We start from the raw sequence: 19,970 nt of genomic DNA, 5'->3' as shown, positions 1-19,970 counted from the left end.
GGGGTCTTTTGCCAGCATAGGAGCATGCAAGCTTTTATACTCCAAGCCACCCCAGTAAAAAACTGGACTAAACCCAAGCCAAAGAACTCTGTTATCACAGACAGAGCCCCAGAAGTTGTACCAAGACACACAGGCAAGCTACCAGTGTGTATCAGAGCTGTAACCTATAGGTGTGCTACTATGGGGATTTTGCATCTATTTTTAAAATTGTTACAGAGTAAACAGACAAATGCCTGGAAATCTTTAGCAAAAGCAAATATAGTTTAACTGCCTTTAAACTGGAACGACTCAGGAGGAAAAAAAAAAGTGCATCTAAAGAGGAAAAGCTTTTACCCCAGTAAGCAAGCAGCCTGACATATTTTAATATATTAGACTAGATGACATACCTTCTGCTTCTGAGCTGCCCGATTTTTTTCATCTGACATCTTTTCGGTAGTACTTTTCAGATTGTGTGAAGACAGACGAAGGGGCACTTTGGAATGAGCAGGAGTGGTAGGGACATGAACAAGCACAGAACCATCTCTTTTCAAATCAGGGACATTCTTTCCCATAGAGACCGTCTCAATCACCCGGAGGTTGGGACGCGTGGGGTTTGCTGACATGGCCATAGTAAGAAGCCCGTGAGCCTCTGGCAGCGTAGGATTAGGCTGCTGGGTAGGGGGGTACATGGGCCAGCCTGGGGCTGCATAAGCCATATAATGCCCGTATGCATCATACCCCGGAGGAGCCATTGTGGGAGGTGGATAGTTTTGGGGCATCTGAGTGGCAGTGAACTGGGAATAGTTGGGAATTTGGTATTGGGAAACAGAAGTAGGTGTAGGTGGCAAATTAGCGGGAGCTGGTGGAACTGAGGGAATGAGAGAAACAGGAGGAAGAGGCTGTTCTGGTGCGCATGGAGGCATGTCCTGTCCCACTGGCTTGTTCTTAGCATACTCTGATTTCTGAAGAGAGGATGCATCTTTAGACTGCTGGAAAGAGATGGCAGGTGACGCTGAGCGCTGCTGGCCTGACTCTGGAGACCGAGTGTCGCTTCTGCTGCGACGCAAGTCCCAGTGGTCCAGTCTGCGAAGATCTGCAGAGCGGCGGTCAGGAGAACGAGATGCCAACTTTTTGCCATGAAGGCGTTCCTGAGTGCGGACAGCCAGTTTTCCAATTTCAGCAACGCCAATATCAAGTCCAATGGTTTTGAGTAAGTCGTGGATCTTTGCGTACTCAGCATTAGGCTCTTCTAAAGGATCCAGCTTGACAGCTGGAGCAGGAGTAGGAGGTGGGCTCACTTTCTGGCTTATTATCTCATTGCCACAACTCACTGGGGGCTTCTGAACAGGGAGAGATTCAGTTTTGATGTCTTCATCCTCATCACCATAAAGAAATTTCTCTTCATCTTCAATGTCAGGAAAACTACGCCTCCTCTTCTCCTGAGCACTGACAGAATCAGCCATCATGCCCAAAATTCGGGAGAAACCACTGCCATCCTGACTGGCCCTCTCATGAGGCAGCAAGAAGTCTGTGTGGCGATCAGCAGGTTCTGATTTGGCTTCTATTTTCTCCTTGTGACTTAAGAAGCTTCCAAACTTCTCTTCAAATGTGAAAGCATCTTTGGGAGCTCCAGAAAGTGGGCTCCACTCATATAAACCGTCACGCAATTCCTTGTTTGCAGACTCCACAACAGAGTCTTTGTTAAACCGTTTGAGAAAGTTCTCCACTTCAGAGGAAAAAGGAGCTGTGCTGTTGCTCTGGGGCAAAGACGAATGACTAGAAAGAAGAGGAAGATCCTTGCTGGGAGCAGGGCTGCTAGAAAAGCCCTCAGGCTGAAAGACAGAGAAGTTATTATTTACTACAGCACCCTCTGAGGGGACTATTCACCTTGCAGAACAAAGGAATGTGACAATTTCTCCTCAAGTTCACTGTTGAAGAGAAGGGTTAGAAAAGACAATACACAGTTGAATGAGAATAGAGAAGATCACAAAAAAAATTGTCTAGTGGTTCTGGAATGTCATGTCCAGCAATGAAAGCTTATCTCAGAGAACACACAAAATTACAACTACATTTTATTAACTTTTTGGCAAGCTTCAGAACCAAAACTTCTAAGTTGAAATGCCATGACATAAATTCAGCTATGCTTTGAGTTTCGTCACAAATAGTATATTACACCTTCAGACAGGTGAGAGTAATTGTACTGGGGTTGTTCCTAACCACTTCTTCAGATATGTGTAATTGATACCAAATTAAATAGGATTTCCATTAACAGGTATAGAATGGGATCCTCAGTATTGGAGGACCTCCTGATATAAATATGCCACCATCAAACCAAAATAGATCAGTATAACAAGCAGATCAAAAGTGATGTGCTAAAACATGAGAAAAGAAAATGGTTAATTTATCACAGCGGTCCCACCTGCATGCCTTTCCATTGCTCTAATTTTGAGATTCAATAGGTATAGCTCGGGTACAAATTAAATAGGCTTAATATCAGCCTACAGTCTAAAGAGAAAAAATAAGGAAACTCAAAGGTAAACACCTTTGCCAGAGATACTGAGGATTCATCAGGCAGTTCTCTAGGTTTATAAACAAACAGAAAGAGGCACTGTGACAGGCAGAGAGCTTCGATCAATGTCCTGACTGTCTGTGTACAAAACAACTCAGCTTTTCTATAAAGCTGGCCCAGATTTTGGCATGCTGGGCTGCATTTCAACAAGGACATTTCATTCTGCCTTAGATTTTATAGATATATGATCCCTGATTAACTGCCTTCACCATTTAAAGTTTCCAATGCAATTCTAAATCATACAGGCCTGCAAAAAGATGCCTGTCCTCTCAAAGACAAGTAAACATAAAGATTTGACTCTTCTGTTTTGGAAATAAAACTAATATTCTGTATCAGGAAGTGACTGTTTTGGAAAGTAGAAGTGTAGAGACAGACAGACAATGATCAAACCTGAATAGGAGACTCTACTTCCATCTCCACTCGTTTCTTCAAGATGGATTTTTTGGGCATGGATGGTATTTCCTCAGGCCTGTATGTATAACGAGGCTCAGAAGTCTGTAGTGCGTTAGTCAAGCCTGGGATCACATAACCACTGCCTGAAACATCATGATTCAAGTTTCTGCTACGTTCTTCTTCTTCTCTTTTCCTCCTGGCACGGTCAAGCTCTCGGAATTCTTCATTCAGGTACGACGGGCTTGGGCTTCTACTGCGGCTGCGGCTTCGTCTGCGATAGTTTCGTGTTCCCGATGAGAAACCCTGATGCTCTCCACTCACACCATGCATCTTCTCATCTTTTTCGTACCGCGGACGCTTTATTTCTCGTCCCCTCTCTTCTGGCCTTGATGGATAGGAGGATTTCCTGAGCTTGTCACCATCTCTGTCAGACCCACGAGGTAGCTCTTCTCGACGACCGTAATGCGGACTATAATCTGAACGATGGAGAAAAACATCGCGGTTGCGGTAGTCTTCATCATGTCTCATGAAGGGACTTGAAGGTTGGTCTTCATGCGACGGGTATCTCTCAAGGCCTCGAGAGCATGACAGACCCCTAGTGAATATAGGGCCATCAGCCATGTCATCCCTGTATAAGAGAAGCATAGAACAAACATAAGGGCTTGAGTCAGAATCAACTATGTCTTATTCTTACTCAAGAGCAAGAAATTTCCAAATAAGTTTCAGAATAGCATCTCCATCGCTAAACAGAAGCAACATTTTATGTACTTAAGGGGCAGCGGTGAGGGAGGGTTGATGTTTTTAATGGTAATATACTTCCTTCCTATGAAGTCACCTGCAAATACAGTGACACGAACAATTCAACTCACACTGCAGAAAGAGAGCCTTGAAAAACTGATAGGATGGATTTATTTCTGTGAAGGAGAAATACTACACATTTAAAAAAAAAACATTGCTATCATATTTCAGACCACAATCCCTTTCCTCACCTCTCGCAGCAAGATGCCATGGTCACATTTCATATGAATTATTCAAGGTGTAATTCAGTTTCACACTGGCACATGCAACCAGATTCTCTTTTTATCTTCAGCGGTGGCAAAGGACCACAAATTCTGGCAACATTTTCTGTTGCAACAGATCTGTAGGCAGGACTGTCACAATCACATGGACTGCTTTACCCCAAAACAAGCACAGTTTTTTATAAGATATCTATGAATGAGGGGTAGTAAATGTACTAGTATCATACCTTTGTTCCAGCCCATGCATTGTACACGGTAGATTTGCAACTAGCACAACACTGGAATAGCTAGCTATATCTCTTGGTGTATCTTCTGTTGGACCTATTCCTACAGACACTTCCAACTAGGATTACTGTTTTAATCAAGCCCTTTTCCCTCAGCCCCTAAAAACTTCGCTAGTGCTGTCATTCAGATCAGGCAGAAGCAAAACGCACTTGTTACCAACTGCTGGTTTTATTCTCAGATACTTCAAAAATCTATCAAGATCCTCCAAGTGAATGTGCTTGTTAAGTGAAATCAGTGAGACAAAAACCCTAGAAAAATGTCTGTGTGAGCAAGACATCAACTTGAGATAAACTATGTATGATTGCCTGAATCCCCAAAAATCATCTGCTTCTACTAAGAAAAGTCCCTTGATAGATCTGAGAAGAGACCAATAAAATCATGCCAGATGACATCTTAAAAAAATAAATAAAAATCTGCAGATAAATTATAGCCCCAGTTTTTAAAGTCACCAGACTAAGAAATAACTGACATGAACAGATAAGGTCTTTTTCTTCAGTATAGTCATAGTTTACATATGCATATTTAAGAACAAAATTAACACAAAACTACGCTTCACCTCTTACCTACATCACTGCAAAGTATTTCATATGTTGTTAGCTGCTTTACTGGTCTAACACACATCTTAGCAAATATGGCGTACACTGGTATCTGTGGTATTAGATGGAACCTCTTTCATGTCCAACAAACTCTCTATCTCCACCCTTTCCAGAAACACCAAAACATCTACAAAGGAGCTGTAATTAAGTTTTATACATAAGTGTTGCTGTTCACAGCCTTAATAAAAGTATTTATCTGGTTCTAATAGCAAATATCTGTCTTCAGTGTCGCCATCACTTTACGTGAGAGCCTGCTATACCTATACAGGCTGCATGAACACAGCTGGTCAAGTCACAGATGTATTTCACCATACACCTTCAGCTGATTTTTGTGAAAATAGTTTGCATGCATGCTTGCCAAACACTCTGACTGCAGCAACAAGGCAGAAGGAATATTAAATCATACTTTGGAAAGAAAGGAACAGCAAACCTACTGCACTTCTAACTAGAAGGATGTTCCAAACAGTCTGAATAGTAAAGACAGATTTAAAACCTAAAGATTAAATAGAGGTGTGAGAAAAAGGATTACTTGCCTTACAGAAACTGTGCCTCTTTGAAATATGTTTTCAGTAAATACAGTCCAACAGAGATATGTCCCTCTTATCTGGCTTGGGTGCTTTTTAGTCAGCATTGTCCACTAAGTGTATTGCAACTGTAGGAGAAATACAAGGTGGTACCACTCTGACCATCTCAATTCCTTCCCCACCACAGAATCTATGAATTACTGGAATGTGTAGAATCAGGGAAGGAAAACAGACCACAGACTATGTAGAGATGATGCCTTAAAGAAGCAAAATCGGTGTAAGGTAAGCTTGCTTTCTGGCATATTTATGTATTTATTTGTATACAAAGAAAGAGAAATAAACAGTGGTGTTCTGCTGTCAGCCACCAACAGGACTCCACCTTAAAAGTCTTTGAATAGGAAGTCAGACGAGCTGTTCATACTCAAGCCAGCTGTCACTCTTGATATTAAGCCAAAATCTGCTATTTCAGAGCACAGCTTAACGCTGACTTAGTCTCAGCAGTGATAAGGTCTAATCTTTAGCATTAACCCCAGATGAAAGAATTGGTGGGATGCTCTGTATAGCTTATGCCAGCTCAGATAGCAGTAGAATATCTTAAAAACACTGACAGAGACGGAAGACGAGGGGAGATAAGATACATTCTTCACTTTGATAAAGTGAGATTCTTGGAGACAAAAAGAAAGGTTAATCCGTTGAAGTAGAAGACAGAAACTGCTCAAGCGACCTCAAAGTCACAGACCAGCTTCATTCAACAAGCTTACTTAAGACACATGCAGGAGGCCAGCTGCCTTAAAAACCTGGGGCAAATTCTTACAGATGTTTCAGGATGGACATGCACATGGACACACGCCTTGGGAAATTTACCCTGATGTCTAACCTTTGGAATTTTACTTCCTTTCTATGCTAATGAATCTTTCTACCATCCCAACATCCTGCAAATTACAGAGAATAATTTGTAGAAGTGATTGCTTCAAGTCTCTAAGTAGTTACCAAAACCAGCTGAGAATAACTAAATTCAGATTTATTTGTTCCAATTACTTCAAAATCCAAAGAGTCTTCAAAAAACACTCTTTTAAAAATGAGAAGGAGAATGTACCATGTGTCCAGTAAGAATGTGACATGCCCAGTATTAAACTGAATGATTAACAGTAAGGGCCACTTTAAAGCCCCATGACAGATATAAAATAAGTGTCCCAGCAACAGGGCAGCATCTCAGAAGGAAAAAATACATGATAAACAATATCCTTAACAACTAAACCAACTACAAACTGTGTTTTAAAACAACCAAAACGGTAAACAGTGAAGAAATCTGCAAGTTAGAAGCAGTACCTACAGGTTTTAGGAAAAGCTAAGGGATGACACTTTAAGCTTCTGGACATTAGGTACCACTCAGACAAGTGCTGGTAACACAAACAGATTGGACAAAGAAAAAAATCAAAAAGAAACAAAAAGTACACTTAACCACATGGAGTTCTTGCATACTTGAAGGTATATGGAAAGTCACTTAAAAACTGAGGTCTACATTGCCTCACTATCCCTTATTCTCATCCCAATTCATTTGTCATTCAGTCTTCTCTGGGATCTGTTCCAACTTTTTTTTGGCCTTTTTTACCTGTTACCATTTTTGTCCAGTCACAGAGATAAAGTAAAAGTTCTTCACCTATCAAAGAGGTAAAGATCCTCGCAGCAGTCATTTTCACTCTAATGTTAAAATAAACTCTGCTGTATGTGCTGTTACTTCTAGCCGTGAAGCATAACCACAAAACAGGTTATATACAAAACCTCACTGAAGAAAAAGAAGCAACGGGACAACCCCACTACCACCACCGTGTTCTTAATCTGCCAGAGCAGTACAGTGACAGTTCTTCTACATACCTTTTCCTGCTCGTTCCAACCACTGTACTCTCCCCAGGCATATGCACTCATCTTGTTCAGAAGACTGCAGGCTGCACAGGGGACTTACCAGTTGAACACTGACCTCAGAAGAATCGAGGTAAAGGCGTAAAAGTGACAGTACTGAAAACTAAACTCTCTTTTGGTTTTCCGCACCTGCTGAAACTTACCCTTACATTTCAGAAAGACAGGAAATTCACTTATTTTGCTCACTTCCCTCTTTTTCTTTATTTTTTGAACAGTTGGGGATATTTGCATCAAAAATGGACGTTAGAGACTTTTTTGTTCTGGATGCTTATACCCAACTGGAAATTACAATTTGGCTGCTCCGAAGCACAGACTACCCCTATCTTTAACTTTGCAATTCAAGATAAAGAAAACGATTTCATTTGCACAAAGTCTTCTCATTTTACTTCTGCAGCCAGATTATACCTGTTCTTCCACTGAAGGCAAATCAAGGGACCCTAAAAATTCTAATTTATTTTACTACTTATGAGATTGCCTGACTTCATTCACTTCCCCTCTGCAGGGTTTTTGAAGCCAAAATAATAAATTTCTTCAAGCTACACTAGGGCTCTCTTTTGGACTATTCTCAAAAATCAGGAAAGTACGTTATTCCCCCCCAAATAAATGAGGAAGTTGAAGCTTTGTGCTATCTGTAAACAACCTTCCTTTAAGCCAAACTAGGTAGGTTCGTAAGAAACAGGAGGCGGCTGAAGCTGTGAAATGTCAAATGAAGCAGTTCCTTCCTGGAAGATACTCCGAGCACTTTTAGTTTATACGGCTTCAAGAAGCAGTTGACAAAAATCAGAGCAGAAATATCTGTCTAGAGTTACTAGGAATGCAGGCAGTGACTTCTGTTTGGGAATTCCCTGTACCACAACTTGCTGGAGGCTTGGGAAGTACCGCAAGGAAGCTTCATTACGTGTTTACCCTATTACCCATGTTCCCCACGCATCCACTGTCAGTCCCTACTATATCCTGGGCTAATTAGGCATTTGGTCTCACCCAGTACAGCCATCCCCACGCTCTTACTGTTTCATACACTTGAATCCCCACCTGCGGAGGACCATACCTGTCACTCAGGTTATCAATTGGTGAGCCCAGTCTATCAGGCAGCCTCCTTCGCTCTGGTGTGCCAATGCAATACCGGTCATTACCAACAGTAATCCGCAAACTCTGTTCCAGTGAAGACTCAGAGCGGAGACTCGGTGAACGTCTCTGTAAATTGAAGAAAGAGTGCAAGCCCATCAATCAGGGAATTGTAATTTCAGCTACAGTAAGGCAAGTGACTCTGCTTTGCTTACCACGTGAGACTTGGGTTGCGTGGATCAACCAAAAAAAAAAAACTAGAATATTTTTTCCAAATATCTCAATTGCCTATCGTTACTAAAGAAAGGGGAGGATACTGAGTGCATTTAATTTCTCATTCCAGCTGCCAGCAACAAGCTTTACATTTACATTATCTAAAAGGGAAAATTTCAACTCAAAAATACCTTTAATAAGCTACCATTTTGGAAGGTGGAAAAACAGAGGAGTTAAAGAAGTCCCAGATTTGCTGCTGTGCTCCATTCTTTGTTAGAGCAGAAGCAGCTAAACAAACATTGCATAAAAACAGTGCCAGGAATTTCTTAATAAAAGCATCTGGATTTCTGTCCCTTTCCAGCTCTAATAACAACATGAAGCAAGGTATAAAACAAGAGTAAACAAAGATTTTCCTAGCAGTGATGTTTTCAACAGTTTTCCTCGTCTCATGCTGCTTTCAGCTGATAAGCACAACCTAATACTAAAAATGTCAGTGACGGTAGAAACAGCTTCTACAACAGAATCCCCATTTTCATCACTGTTGGTAGAGCTAAACCAGAGTTAAGCTGTCCTGGAAAAAACTACAGCAGAGAACGCCTGAGCTAACTGTCTCTGCGCAGATCTTCATTTGGAGACATACCCAATACAGAAAACGGCATTACTGTTAGGTTATGCTTAATTAGGTATGCTTCGCCTCCTTTTAGAATTTGTCACTGAATTCCAGGAATGATCAAATTAAGCGGAGTTCCAGAAGAAGAAGGTGAGATTGGCTGAAGACAGAGAGGCTTGATTATTATTGTTTTTTAAACCAACATGATTTATATTCTGCTTAACAGGAAACAATGAACCAGCCTCAGTTCTGCCAAACCAGTCATGCGCTGCATATTGCTTTCAGAGCAGTAGCAAGCTGCAGGTGCACTACGTTGCCCGCACCCAGGCTGTCCACCCTGGGAAGAGGCAGCAGATTCAGTTCAATGCTCCAAGAGACCGAAAGAACAGCACATAACCTCCGACAAGAAAGCAGAATTCCCTCACAAATTTGCCTAACACAACTGACTCGGTACAAATCTGCACTAGAATCCATTGTGTGCATATCCCTGTTCCAAGGTGACGTCAAACTGATTTCTATATCTCTCTGTTAATCTGAATCCCATCATTTATCAGAACACGCTCTAATGACTTTTTAAAAGCAATCATTTTGTATTGCATAGTATTATCCTGGAGCAGTCGGGCTGAGATACAACACATACAAGGTGCACGCATCTCATACGAACGCTGAAGGCCGAAGTTGAACGCTGAAGGTTTAAGTTGAAGGCTCAAACGTGCCCAGTTTAACACTGAATTTGGAGGGCTGCCTGGAGAAGCGATTGCCTTGAAAGGCAACTGCTTGCCGTCAAGACTGTCAGCAAGTTGTGCACATACATTACAACCACCTCCGGGAACTGGAGACGGAAAAGTGATGATTAAACCTTAGAAGAAAATTCATGGCAAGAAAAGAAAATTGTTTACATTTAGATAGTTCAGGATATATATGACCACCATACAGATCACCCAGAGACAGCACTTAAGGTGATACATATTTGAACTTTGCATTTTTTTGTCTGAGTTTGAGAAATTCAAGTTTTAACAGCATTTGCATTTGGAGTGCCACTACTAGTCAATCCTACCCATGCTCTGTTCTGTGTTTTCTTCCCTTCCTATTCTGGCTCCCAAACAGCAGTTACCATTACTGTATAAACTCACAGGTTGCATACCAGCTCTTCATTTCTTCTTTCTCTGCCAACCCAAAACATCCCAGTCCTCCAATTTCACCTAACTTTCTTACAAGAAAGTAAAGGAACTGACAAGAACTATAAAAAGAACGAGCACGCAGATCAGCAGTGACAAATACAAGCAGCATGAACGTTGATCAGCCTTGCAACAGCCAAACTCCCTCACCACGCAGCTCTGACCATTCTTTTCACCATTACACTTTGCAATACTTGCACCAAACTTTTTCTGACACTCCATGCTTTTCTAAATAACATGAAGTTTCCCCAGCTACTAAGAAACTTACACCATCCATAATCCTGATGTGCAATATACAGTCAACATCCCAGTTATACGTGAGAACAATAATACCTGGGGATTCCCCAGATACCCAGGGGAATGCACGCACTCCATCTCAACAATACAATGCCCAGAATCAAGAAAAGGGAGTAAGAATCTCAAAGGCTACTCCTTCCATATTCCAATTCATATGCAGGGACAGTAACTCAGAGCTTGTACTCAAAATTTTTCCACTTTTCAACCCTAACCCCTTATCCCATCAGTGTCTGCATTCCACGTCTTACATCTTCTACTCTTATGCATACACTCCGCTCGTCCAAGTCCTCCTTCCTTACTGCAGCTTAAATCCTTCTTTCTGTCTTCTATCTCAATTCATCCCCTCTCAGTGACAGATCCAAGATGCCACCTATTAAAATGTTTGTGTAACTCCCCACTTTTCCTCCCTTTATATCCTCAAACTTCTGGAGAGACTGTTTTAAGTGGGATAGGTCTGAAAACTTTATTAAAACTTTACCAGATCATGTTGATCCCACGTATCTGCTGTTTACTTTGTTTTGATCACACTGAGTTCCACTGTTTGGAAAACAACTGCATAATCCCAGCTTTTACCTTTCTCTAATTAATGCTAATTTTGTAAAGAGTAGTTCTAAAAAATAAAATCAACTTGTACATGTACCTTATGCTTTATAACAGCATTTTAAAATAAGTACTAGTGATGGTTGAGCACCTTTTGGTGGACAAAACCTTCAATCGAAAAAATATACACAATATACAGTCTGAGAATTGTCTGCATTGGGCTTCAGTGTATGCCAGAGAATGCAAAATTCACGCTAAAGAGCTATATTAAATCATCCCACATTAACTCATCTTGTGCAAGCTGCTTCAGAGAGAAGGGTTTTCCCTTAATACAGTAACATTCTTGTAAACAATCAAAAAATCTATTTGGCTCAGCAGCTCAGCGCTAGCTAACTTACCAGAGCATAATTTCAAAGATTAGTAATTTTTCTATCCTTTTTCCCTGAAATTAGAATTGGTAGAAAAACATCAAGAATTTCTAACAATTTGCTGTGAAGACTACTGCAACTTGAGCCAGATGCGTGCAAAATAACACTGGAAGAATAGCGTTTGTCAAGAATAATGTTTGTGTGAAGTTGGGTTTTGCTCATTTGTTTGCTTGTTTTCTAAAGAAAGAGTGGGAGGCTGCAGATCAAAAAACCCTGGTTCAAATTTTTCCAAGTCTAAACCACCAACACATTTGGCATTAAAAGCTTTGTTACAGCCCGCAGAGGTTCACAACCTACCACGGATATAGTGAAATGACAGACTGGCTGCTGATGAAACCAATTTGAGAAAGTTGTGCTGTTGTATCCCAGTTTGTCATCCCTTCAATTGTGACCATGCCACTGTTCATCGAGCTACAATGTAAACTGACATGAACCATATTAAAAATCCATTATATTAAAAAATTAATTATTTTCAACCGGGATCTTCTTAGCAATGCAATTTGCAAGGGTACTCCTCTCCCCCCGCTTCGCAATTTATAGGACTGGGATAACAGCGAACAGCAGCCTGAAAACAAAAGGCCAGGGGCAAAGCTTCTCAGCCTGGCTTAACTGTCAAATACAACATTATCTCCCATTCCATCAGGATAGATTACCTTCAAGTAACAAACAGCGCCCACCAATAACTGAATTTTAACTCCACTACAATCACCTGGGATCTCTTCTATGGCTACAACTCCAAGAACCTGTACCACCACCAAAAAAGGGCAATCCCATTCTCTTTTGGGGTCCTACCATGCAACGAATCACGGCAGGCCACAAATTTTTGTTGAATTAACTTTCAGCCAAATCAGTCCCTCGAATCAGCTCACCTCGCAACTTCACAATTACAAGTGTGACTGCAAGGGAATGGGCTGACTATACTGCGGAGCGTGAGGAGAAACTGAGCGTACCGTTCCTTTTACCCGTACACATGCTGGATTAAGTGACCGTGGAACCACCGCCTAAAATATCACGGTACAAAAATCTCTTCTTTCAGTGCAATAGAAACACACAGTGAAACTACTACTTACCACCGGTAACAGTGACTGGAAAGACGATCGCTGCACCAAAGAATGACAACAAAAAGCCTAAGTAATTGAATGCCGTTTGCTCAAAAAAAAAGTACAAAAAGTACGGCTGTGCAATTTTGTTTAGTAAAAAGGTGTTGGCATCCAAGGTGGTATGACCTCAGATGCAAACCCCCAGTTTCACATGTCCAAATCAGTTTTTGTCAGACTGAGTAAGAAGCCCTGAACACCTTGTGCACAGTTGCAACTACAAAGCAGCACCTACCAAAGAATAACTCTCGAGATAAAGATCTGTAACAGAGCCTCCTTCGTACGCTCAGAGGAGCAGGAAGAGCTCCGAGAAAATGCTCATTCAACATCTTGTTAAAAAGTTACCCTCCTGTAAATTAAACTGTGTTTATACAACACACAACGGTGCCGGGCGGAGGAAAGAGGCTGGCTGCATCCTTCCCCTTGGCAAACGATAGCATCTTCTCTCAGGCTTATCTAAAATGGCCCTGGCTGTTCCAGAGAAATAAAAATATAACGGGAAGAGAGCGCTGCCTCGAAGGGAAGCAACCGGGCTCTCTGAGAAGCTGGGGGTCCCGCACAGGGAGGGAGAGGCCCCGGTGCCGGGCGCGGCCTCCCCGCGGCCTGACAGCCGGCCCGCACCGGGCAGCGGCCCCGGGGGCCCGCCGGGGCTCACGGCGCTACTCACCCGGCCGCTGCCGTCTCCGTGCTCGCTCCCCCGGCGGCCCCCCCGGCCGCCCCCGGGGCCCCCCGCTCCTCCCGGCGGCGACGGCAACCTCCGGCTGCGGTGCGGCGAAGGGGAGCGGCGGGAGGCGCCGCGGTGGCCCGACGGCGAGCGGTGGCGGCGAGGCGGCGGCGGCGGCGGCGGCGGCGGGGGACGGGGCGAAGCGCAGCGCGGCGGAGAAGCGGCGGCGGAGGCGGCGGCGGGAGGCGGAGGCGGCGGGGGAGGCCGGCCGCGGCCCGGCCCCGGCCCCGATGTGCCGGAGCGGGAGGCGCGGGGCCCCGCCGAGCCGCTCTCCTTCAGCCGGTGCGAGGAAGACGAGGACGACGGCCCGGAGCGGCCGCTGCCGGAGCGGTACATGATGGCGGCGGCGCGGGGGTCCCAGCGGCCTGCGCGGGCGCCCCGGCTCCCCTGACCCGTCCCCCCCCCCCCCCCCTCCGCCGCCGCCAACCCCCCCCCGCCCCGCGGCGGGGGCACCCGCCCCCCCCCGCGCGCGCGTGCGCGCCGCCGGCTGCCCCGGGCGCGCTCCCGAGCCCGGCAGCCCCGAGTGGCGGGGGCGGGGGGGGGGGCGGGGTGAGCCCCGGGAGGGGCGGGGGGGAGGGAGGGGGGAGGCGGGGACGGCCGCACAAAATGGCGGGCGCCGGGCGGCGGTCACGTGGGCGGGGCGGGCTGAGGCATGGCGGGCGGCTGGTGAGGGGCGCTGCGCCCTCCCCGGGGGATGCGCTCGGGCGGCTGCCGCGTCCTGTTTGCCGCCGCTCCGGGGCGATGCCTCCTTCCCCCGAGGCCGCCGCCCGCCGGTCCCAGGGGCCGGGGAGCGGCTGGTGGAGGAGGGGAGGGGGCTGTGGGGAGCCTTGGTAGCGCCTGGCTCTAGGCAAGAGGCAAAGGGGGTTGGTGCTTCCTCCCTGCTGTGGGGCTGTTTGTCCGCTTTGGGGCTGCTGAGCCTTCACTTTGGTACATTTCTGAAGGACTGGGAAGGAATTGGCTTGTGCCTCCTCACCTGGGCACCTGCTATTGTCCGTGGTCAGTGCGGGCATGTAAGTGTGGCTGTTTTGATGCTTGCTTGTAAGTGAAGCATGAAGTGTTCCTCCTCTTTCTTGCTCCTGTGAGGAGGAAGAGTATTTTTGAATAACTGGGATGGGCTTGCAGCTAGACAACAGGCTGTACTGATCAGGTGTAGTAAAATACAATTTCCTCTTTGAATGCAGAGAAGTGAAGGTTCCATAAAAAAATCCACTTCCCAAATTCATGAGCCTTTATATCTTGGTTAGGAACTAGAAGAAGCTTCATCTGTTAAACTTTTTTTCCTTAATATATAAATGTCACTTTCCTCACTGGTGGTGAGGCACTGGAGTGGGTTGCCCAGAGAAGCTGTGGATGCCCCATCGCTGAAGGTGTTCAAAACCAGGTTAGGTGAGGCCATGAGTAACCTGACCTAGTGGGTGGCAACCCCGCCTATGGCAAGGGGGTTGAAACTAGCTGATCTTTAAGGTCCCTTCCAACCCAAGCTGTTCTATGGTGTCATGAGCCCATGTATTTGAAGACCTAGTCACTTTTGGTAGACTTGGGGGAGGGGGTTATCCTTGTTTTTTGGGAATGTGTTTGCTAGAACATAACACTATTTGAAGCATGCTACTTAAAGCAGCGGTAAGAAACATCAGGTTTATGGGTGGGGGTCTGTCTGGTAATATAACAAGGTATTTCTGCTGGAAGTGGTTAGGTACAACTGCATGCTAAAAGTAACTGCCCCACCTTGACATTTTCTGAGTGAGTGCACCACTACACAGGCTCAGGAAATATGCTCAGCTATTCCAGTCATCAAAATAGGCAGAAGATATATAAAGACTATCTTATTTTCCGTTACCATTGTCTACTCTTCCCCCTTCTCTCCTGTGGTTGTTAATGTTCATCAGTGACCTTAATTGAATTACAAGTATCCTGGGATATAAATTTCATGTTTGAAGTGCACAGTGTTCTGCAGATCTGTTTCTGGTGTATGGAAAATGTAACGATAGTGGAGGCGATTAATACTGAACCTTTTCCAGCTAAGTACCCCAGGCAGCAGAGATGGTAACAGTTGGATAGGCACAGGGTTGTGCTTTATGAGAACTACAAAACTGATGTGTCTCTGGGGGTTTCTCCTCTAGTTTTATATCATAAATGGCACCCAAACAGTTTCTTACTATAAGGAATATATATTAGCACAGGTGTATTCAGATTTTTTATTAAAAGAAATGGCATATTTTTTGTGCCTCAGTGTCTATGTCAGGTACTCAGTTTCAATGACTGAAATAAGTAAAAACAGCCTTAAAAAGGGGGAAAATTGATTCATTTGGCTTTGGATGCCTTTTCTGTTATGTTGCTTTCCTTAATCCATTAGTGAGTAACACTGGTGGTTGAGGGACAGTTGGACCAGATGATCTTAGAGGTCTTTTCCAACCTTTATGATTCTATGAAAAAATGTTAAACCAATTTGATTTCAAAACAGTCAAAGGTAAAAAGCTGTAAAACCAGGAAAACCACTAAGTTGTTTTTTCTTTTTCATGTTGGGTTCTATATAAAGTTAGGCATATAGTATCTAATGTCTTTGCGAAGTTCTAGAACATCTAAATATTAACTTTCTTTTGGCCTTGTATCCAAAGGAGGTGTAAAGGAGGTGTCCTGGTGGCTTATGGTGAGAGATTTAAGTGGTGCTTGGAAAGTGAAGGAATCCAGATGCCACTAACAGATCAGAAAGTTCACTAAAACTTCACTATGTGTCAGCAAGTAAACTGGAGGAGGGAAGAATGGAAAAAAGAAGCAAAGAGCGTATATGCTATAGTGTGCTTTTTTTTTAAATAAGGTCAGAAGATAAAAATTCCATTTGTTGGCAAAACATACTTGACTGACTACTGTTCATTAGCATTTTGTAGCACCCTCTTATCTTACTGAACATCACTTTACAACTATTAGACTCATTCTGTACTTGCTATAGTGTCCTTTTTCAGTCATGCCTTACTGAATCAAGTTTTTAACGAACTGAGCACTCACAGTAGAATTCAGTTAAATTAATACTAAGATTAGCACTAAAATTTGTGCCCAATGGCACAGAGGAAACTGAGGGTTCTCATCTCTTTGCAATAAAAAGTGCTATAGTCTGATCCAGGATTTGAAAAAATGAGTCAAGGTCCTCACCTGCTTTGTAGAGTTTTGTAATACTCATGCAACTGATGGTCCAGACTCTCATCGGACAAAGGAGGTGCCAGTCAGTCTGCTCTGCTACCAGTTCATCTCCCAAACTGCTCTTTGGAATTCCAAAACTCATCAGAGGAGGTCAGAGGAACTTGCAATTAGCTGCTGCTTGGAGCTGCTTAGCTAATTGGATGCTGAGGGCAAAGTTGGGGTAATAAGGTGCCTCTGAATTCTTGTTTGGCCTCAAGGAAGAAAGTCACAGGAGCAAAAGGCATTGAGAAATAGAAGAACAGAATAAGAAAAGTTAGCAGTAGCTCTATATGAACAAGTAAACAGTAATCAGATCTAATGTTAATTCAGGTTAATTTGAGGTTAAAAAAATAGTATAGAGAAAAACATGTCAATTACAATCTTTTACCTTTGTACATCTAAGTCAAGAATATATCCAGTGGTGTGAGGCAGCCATGCAGCACTACCTGTAATGTTAAAATGCTGGGTTACTAGTAAGAAGACAGGCAATTCCTGTGTTTTTGTGATAAAATGAGTACTCTTGTGAGAAAGTGCAGTGTAAGATTCTCCTCTCTATTTTGAACTTTGCTTTTTTTTTCCCCCCAATGGAAAGCAGTGTGAAAAATGTATGTTGTCTTCAGGTCCAGGCAAAGCAGCCCATTCATGAAAAATTTTGGGCTGAGCCAAGTAATCAAGCCATTCTTGGTCATGATGTCATGGAATTTGAGGATGGTTCAACTGATAGGAGAGCCCTGGCTGCAGGCACAGAAAATGCATCCAAATAGACAATTGCTTTCAGAGATTTTACATCTATAATTACAAGGTTGATATTTCTGAATTTAAGGCTTGTCTAGACTGGCTTCTGTTTCAATTCAATATTTACTTTTAGCTGGGAAGTGGAACGGGCATGGAGCCTACACTCCTTCTCTGACTCCCCAGTCCTGGGAGGGGTATTAAGTAATCTGTTACAAAATAAATTCATAAGAGAAGTGGGGGACAATCTCCCTTTTGCCAGATTGCTTTTCCTCACTGTAGATATTTCAGTCTAGACTGTTGAAAAACTCTGGCCAATAGACAATGAGTAAAACCTGACCTGTGTTGGACTGTGGGGGTGGATTAAATCAAACCTGGTGTGTTTTTTGTTTTTCCATTTGAATGCTCTGATTCTTTGATAAATATCAGGTGCATGATTATTTATAGTATGCAAGGTACTTTGTAACTAATACACCCACAAGCCTGTATTTCATATGACACATCTTAAATCAGTCAAATATGTAGCAGTAAATGTCACAGGCAGCAATATTCGGGAAGAGAGGAAATAGCCGACAGGAAGCATGAAAATAAGGAATGTTTTAAATGCTGGCCTTGCTCGTATTTAGGCAGAACAGGCACCAGTGATTTCAGATCAGTTAGGGTGGATTAATATTCTCAGTGGCACATGAAAGCTGTCCATCTTTCAGTCCATGTAGGGAAATTCATGGTTTTGAAGATTAAAAGAGAGGTTAGGAGAGATGAGCAAGCAGAAGCAGCACACAAAATGAGAATGCCAGAATACAATGTGGTTGAAATGAAGAACTCTTGAGAGTGATTAATTCAAGGGAGAGGGGATGCTCTTTGTCCTGATATCTGAGAACTTCTTTGGTTTCTTACAGAATCAGGGGGAGGCTTTTTTTTTGTTTTTTCCCCATTTGGAATGAAATAAAATACTGGAACGACGAAATCTGAAAGCTTCACTTGTGTGCAGCTCATGCTCCATCCTCATATCTGAACTGTCTTAAGAAATTGCTGTCTTAAGAACTTGCTCCTTTCATTTTTTGAAGGGAAACTTCCTTGAGTGTAAAGAACATAATACTTACTATCAAGGCCTCTACAGGAAAGTTTATTCTAGAAACCTTTGAATAGCCTGTGGGAGAAGGACCAGATGATCTAAATGCTCCTAGTATACAGATCAGTAGCTTACTTGAACACAAAAAGGCAGCTTTACAACTCTGACACACAAGTGAAGATTACTTTCAGGACTCTGAGAAATCAGAATCCTCAAAGACAACAATTAAACAAGGATACATATATATAGATTTAGGAAAACAGCACTATGCTAGAAGGTTGACCTGCACAGAAATTCTGACCCCTCTTCAGGTTCATATATTGTAAGGCAATAAGGGCTCTCAGTAACTAATAACACAGTGAATGTTTCCTTCTTGTTCCTCTTTATAGTACAGTCTTCACACCAATTAGGTTTCTGTGCAGGACTCTGAGAACAGGAGTAGTATGTCTTCAGTCTCCACCTGAAAGCTGACTTTCTGATATGATGGTCCCCAGTCCTGAAAATCTGTGGAGAAGATGGAGAACTGACAAAGCTTGACCAAAAGAAAAAGACCTTTTCTCACATGGCAAGAACGAAATCAGAGAAGAGCAGCCTGGTGTGGAAGGAGTTTCTGAACTTGTGTGGGATTCTTGTAGGGATGGCAGGTGCCCTGACAGGTCTTCCCATACTTTCTCCTGCTTCATAAGCTCACAGCAAAAGCCTTTTGGTGGTGCCAGCTGCTTACTACTATGCCTTTCTATCCTGCTTCTTTGAAGGAAACCATGATTAGAGGGTACTGTGGCCTCCAAGCATTTGCTCTTACCTCTGCTGTCTTACGCCTCTGACCAGATTGTTGTGTCTTCCTAGACAGGAATGTCACTGACACTTTGCTTTTTTGGCACCCTGCTGATGACACTTTGCTTTTTTGGCACCCTGCTGATAACACTTCCAGGCTCTGAGAATGCTTTATTGTCCCTCTGAAGAGCTGTGTGTTGAAAGTAAAATTTTGCTACCTGTGATGAATTACTCACAGGGATACACTAATTTTCCCTGGCAAGAGAGATTACTGAGGGAGGGTTTGGGAAAAATGAATTGCCCAGAGCACCTGCCATAAAATCACCAGTAGCAGCTACAATTGCCAGGATGTGTGCCGAGTTTACTGCATACACTTATTGTATAACAATTTGGAGGGGTTAGGGCTGGATGTTTTCTGATGTTATTGCCTCAGATGGGAAGCTGAGCATTTACTCACCTGATAATGCAACATACTCTTGTGATGAAGGCTGAGTCTCATATTCTGTGATGCCACTTGCATGTGTTATGTTCCAGACATAGTCGCTGAGCACAAGATGGGTAAAACCAAGTAGCTTTTTTTTTTTTCCAGCTTGCGTTGTTCAGACGACTGTATTAGGTTAACATAATGATCTCTTCTGACTTTATCCGGCTATTACTACGTTAGGAGAGCTCCGCAACTTCGGCTATACTGAACTATGGTTGGCAGAGCGCTCTTGTAGCGGTACCGTGGGCCACAAGCGACGAACGCTATGCCCTTAAAAGCATTTATTTATTTATTTAT

General features: G+C 43.4%; 2 protein-coding genes across 3 annotated transcripts in view; one reads left to right on the top strand and one right to left on the bottom strand.

Moving 5' to 3' along the window:
• Positions 1 to 13,864, bottom strand: part of ZNF318 (zinc finger protein 318) — a 26,093-nt gene extending 12,229 nt beyond the window's left edge. The window contains exons 1-4 of the mRNA XM_080588419.1: positions 13,381 to 13,864; positions 8,334 to 8,479; positions 2,939 to 3,569; positions 387 to 1,811 (exon numbers count right to left, since the gene is read on the bottom strand). Coding sequence (XP_080444545.1) covers positions 387 to 1,811; positions 2,939 to 3,569; positions 8,334 to 8,479; positions 13,381 to 13,773 — 2,595 coding nt within the window. The 5' untranslated portion in view covers positions 13,774 to 13,864. The remainder of the gene's footprint in view (positions 1 to 386; positions 1,812 to 2,938; positions 3,570 to 8,333; positions 8,480 to 13,380) is intronic.
• The window catches only part of ABCC10 (ATP binding cassette subfamily C member 10), a 21,544-nt gene continuing 15,209 nt past the window's right edge, over positions 13,636 to 19,970 (top strand). The window contains exon 1 of one of the 2 annotated variants that reach the window (XM_080588432.1): positions 13,636 to 13,767. The gene's annotated coding sequence lies outside the window, so the exon portion shown is untranslated. Of the gene's footprint in view, positions 13,768 to 14,090; positions 14,448 to 19,970 lie in introns of those variants that run through there. The other variant, XM_080588435.1, reaches the window with a different exon arrangement.

This window comes from Anser brachyrhynchus, assembly GCF_964034855.1.
Source record: "Anser brachyrhynchus genome assembly, chromosome: 3".
Taxonomy (NCBI): Eukaryota; Metazoa; Chordata; class Aves; order Anseriformes; family Anatidae; genus Anser; species Anser brachyrhynchus.
The sequence above is the reverse complement of the archived record's forward strand: the minus strand, read 5'-3'. Positions and strand labels throughout refer to the sequence as shown.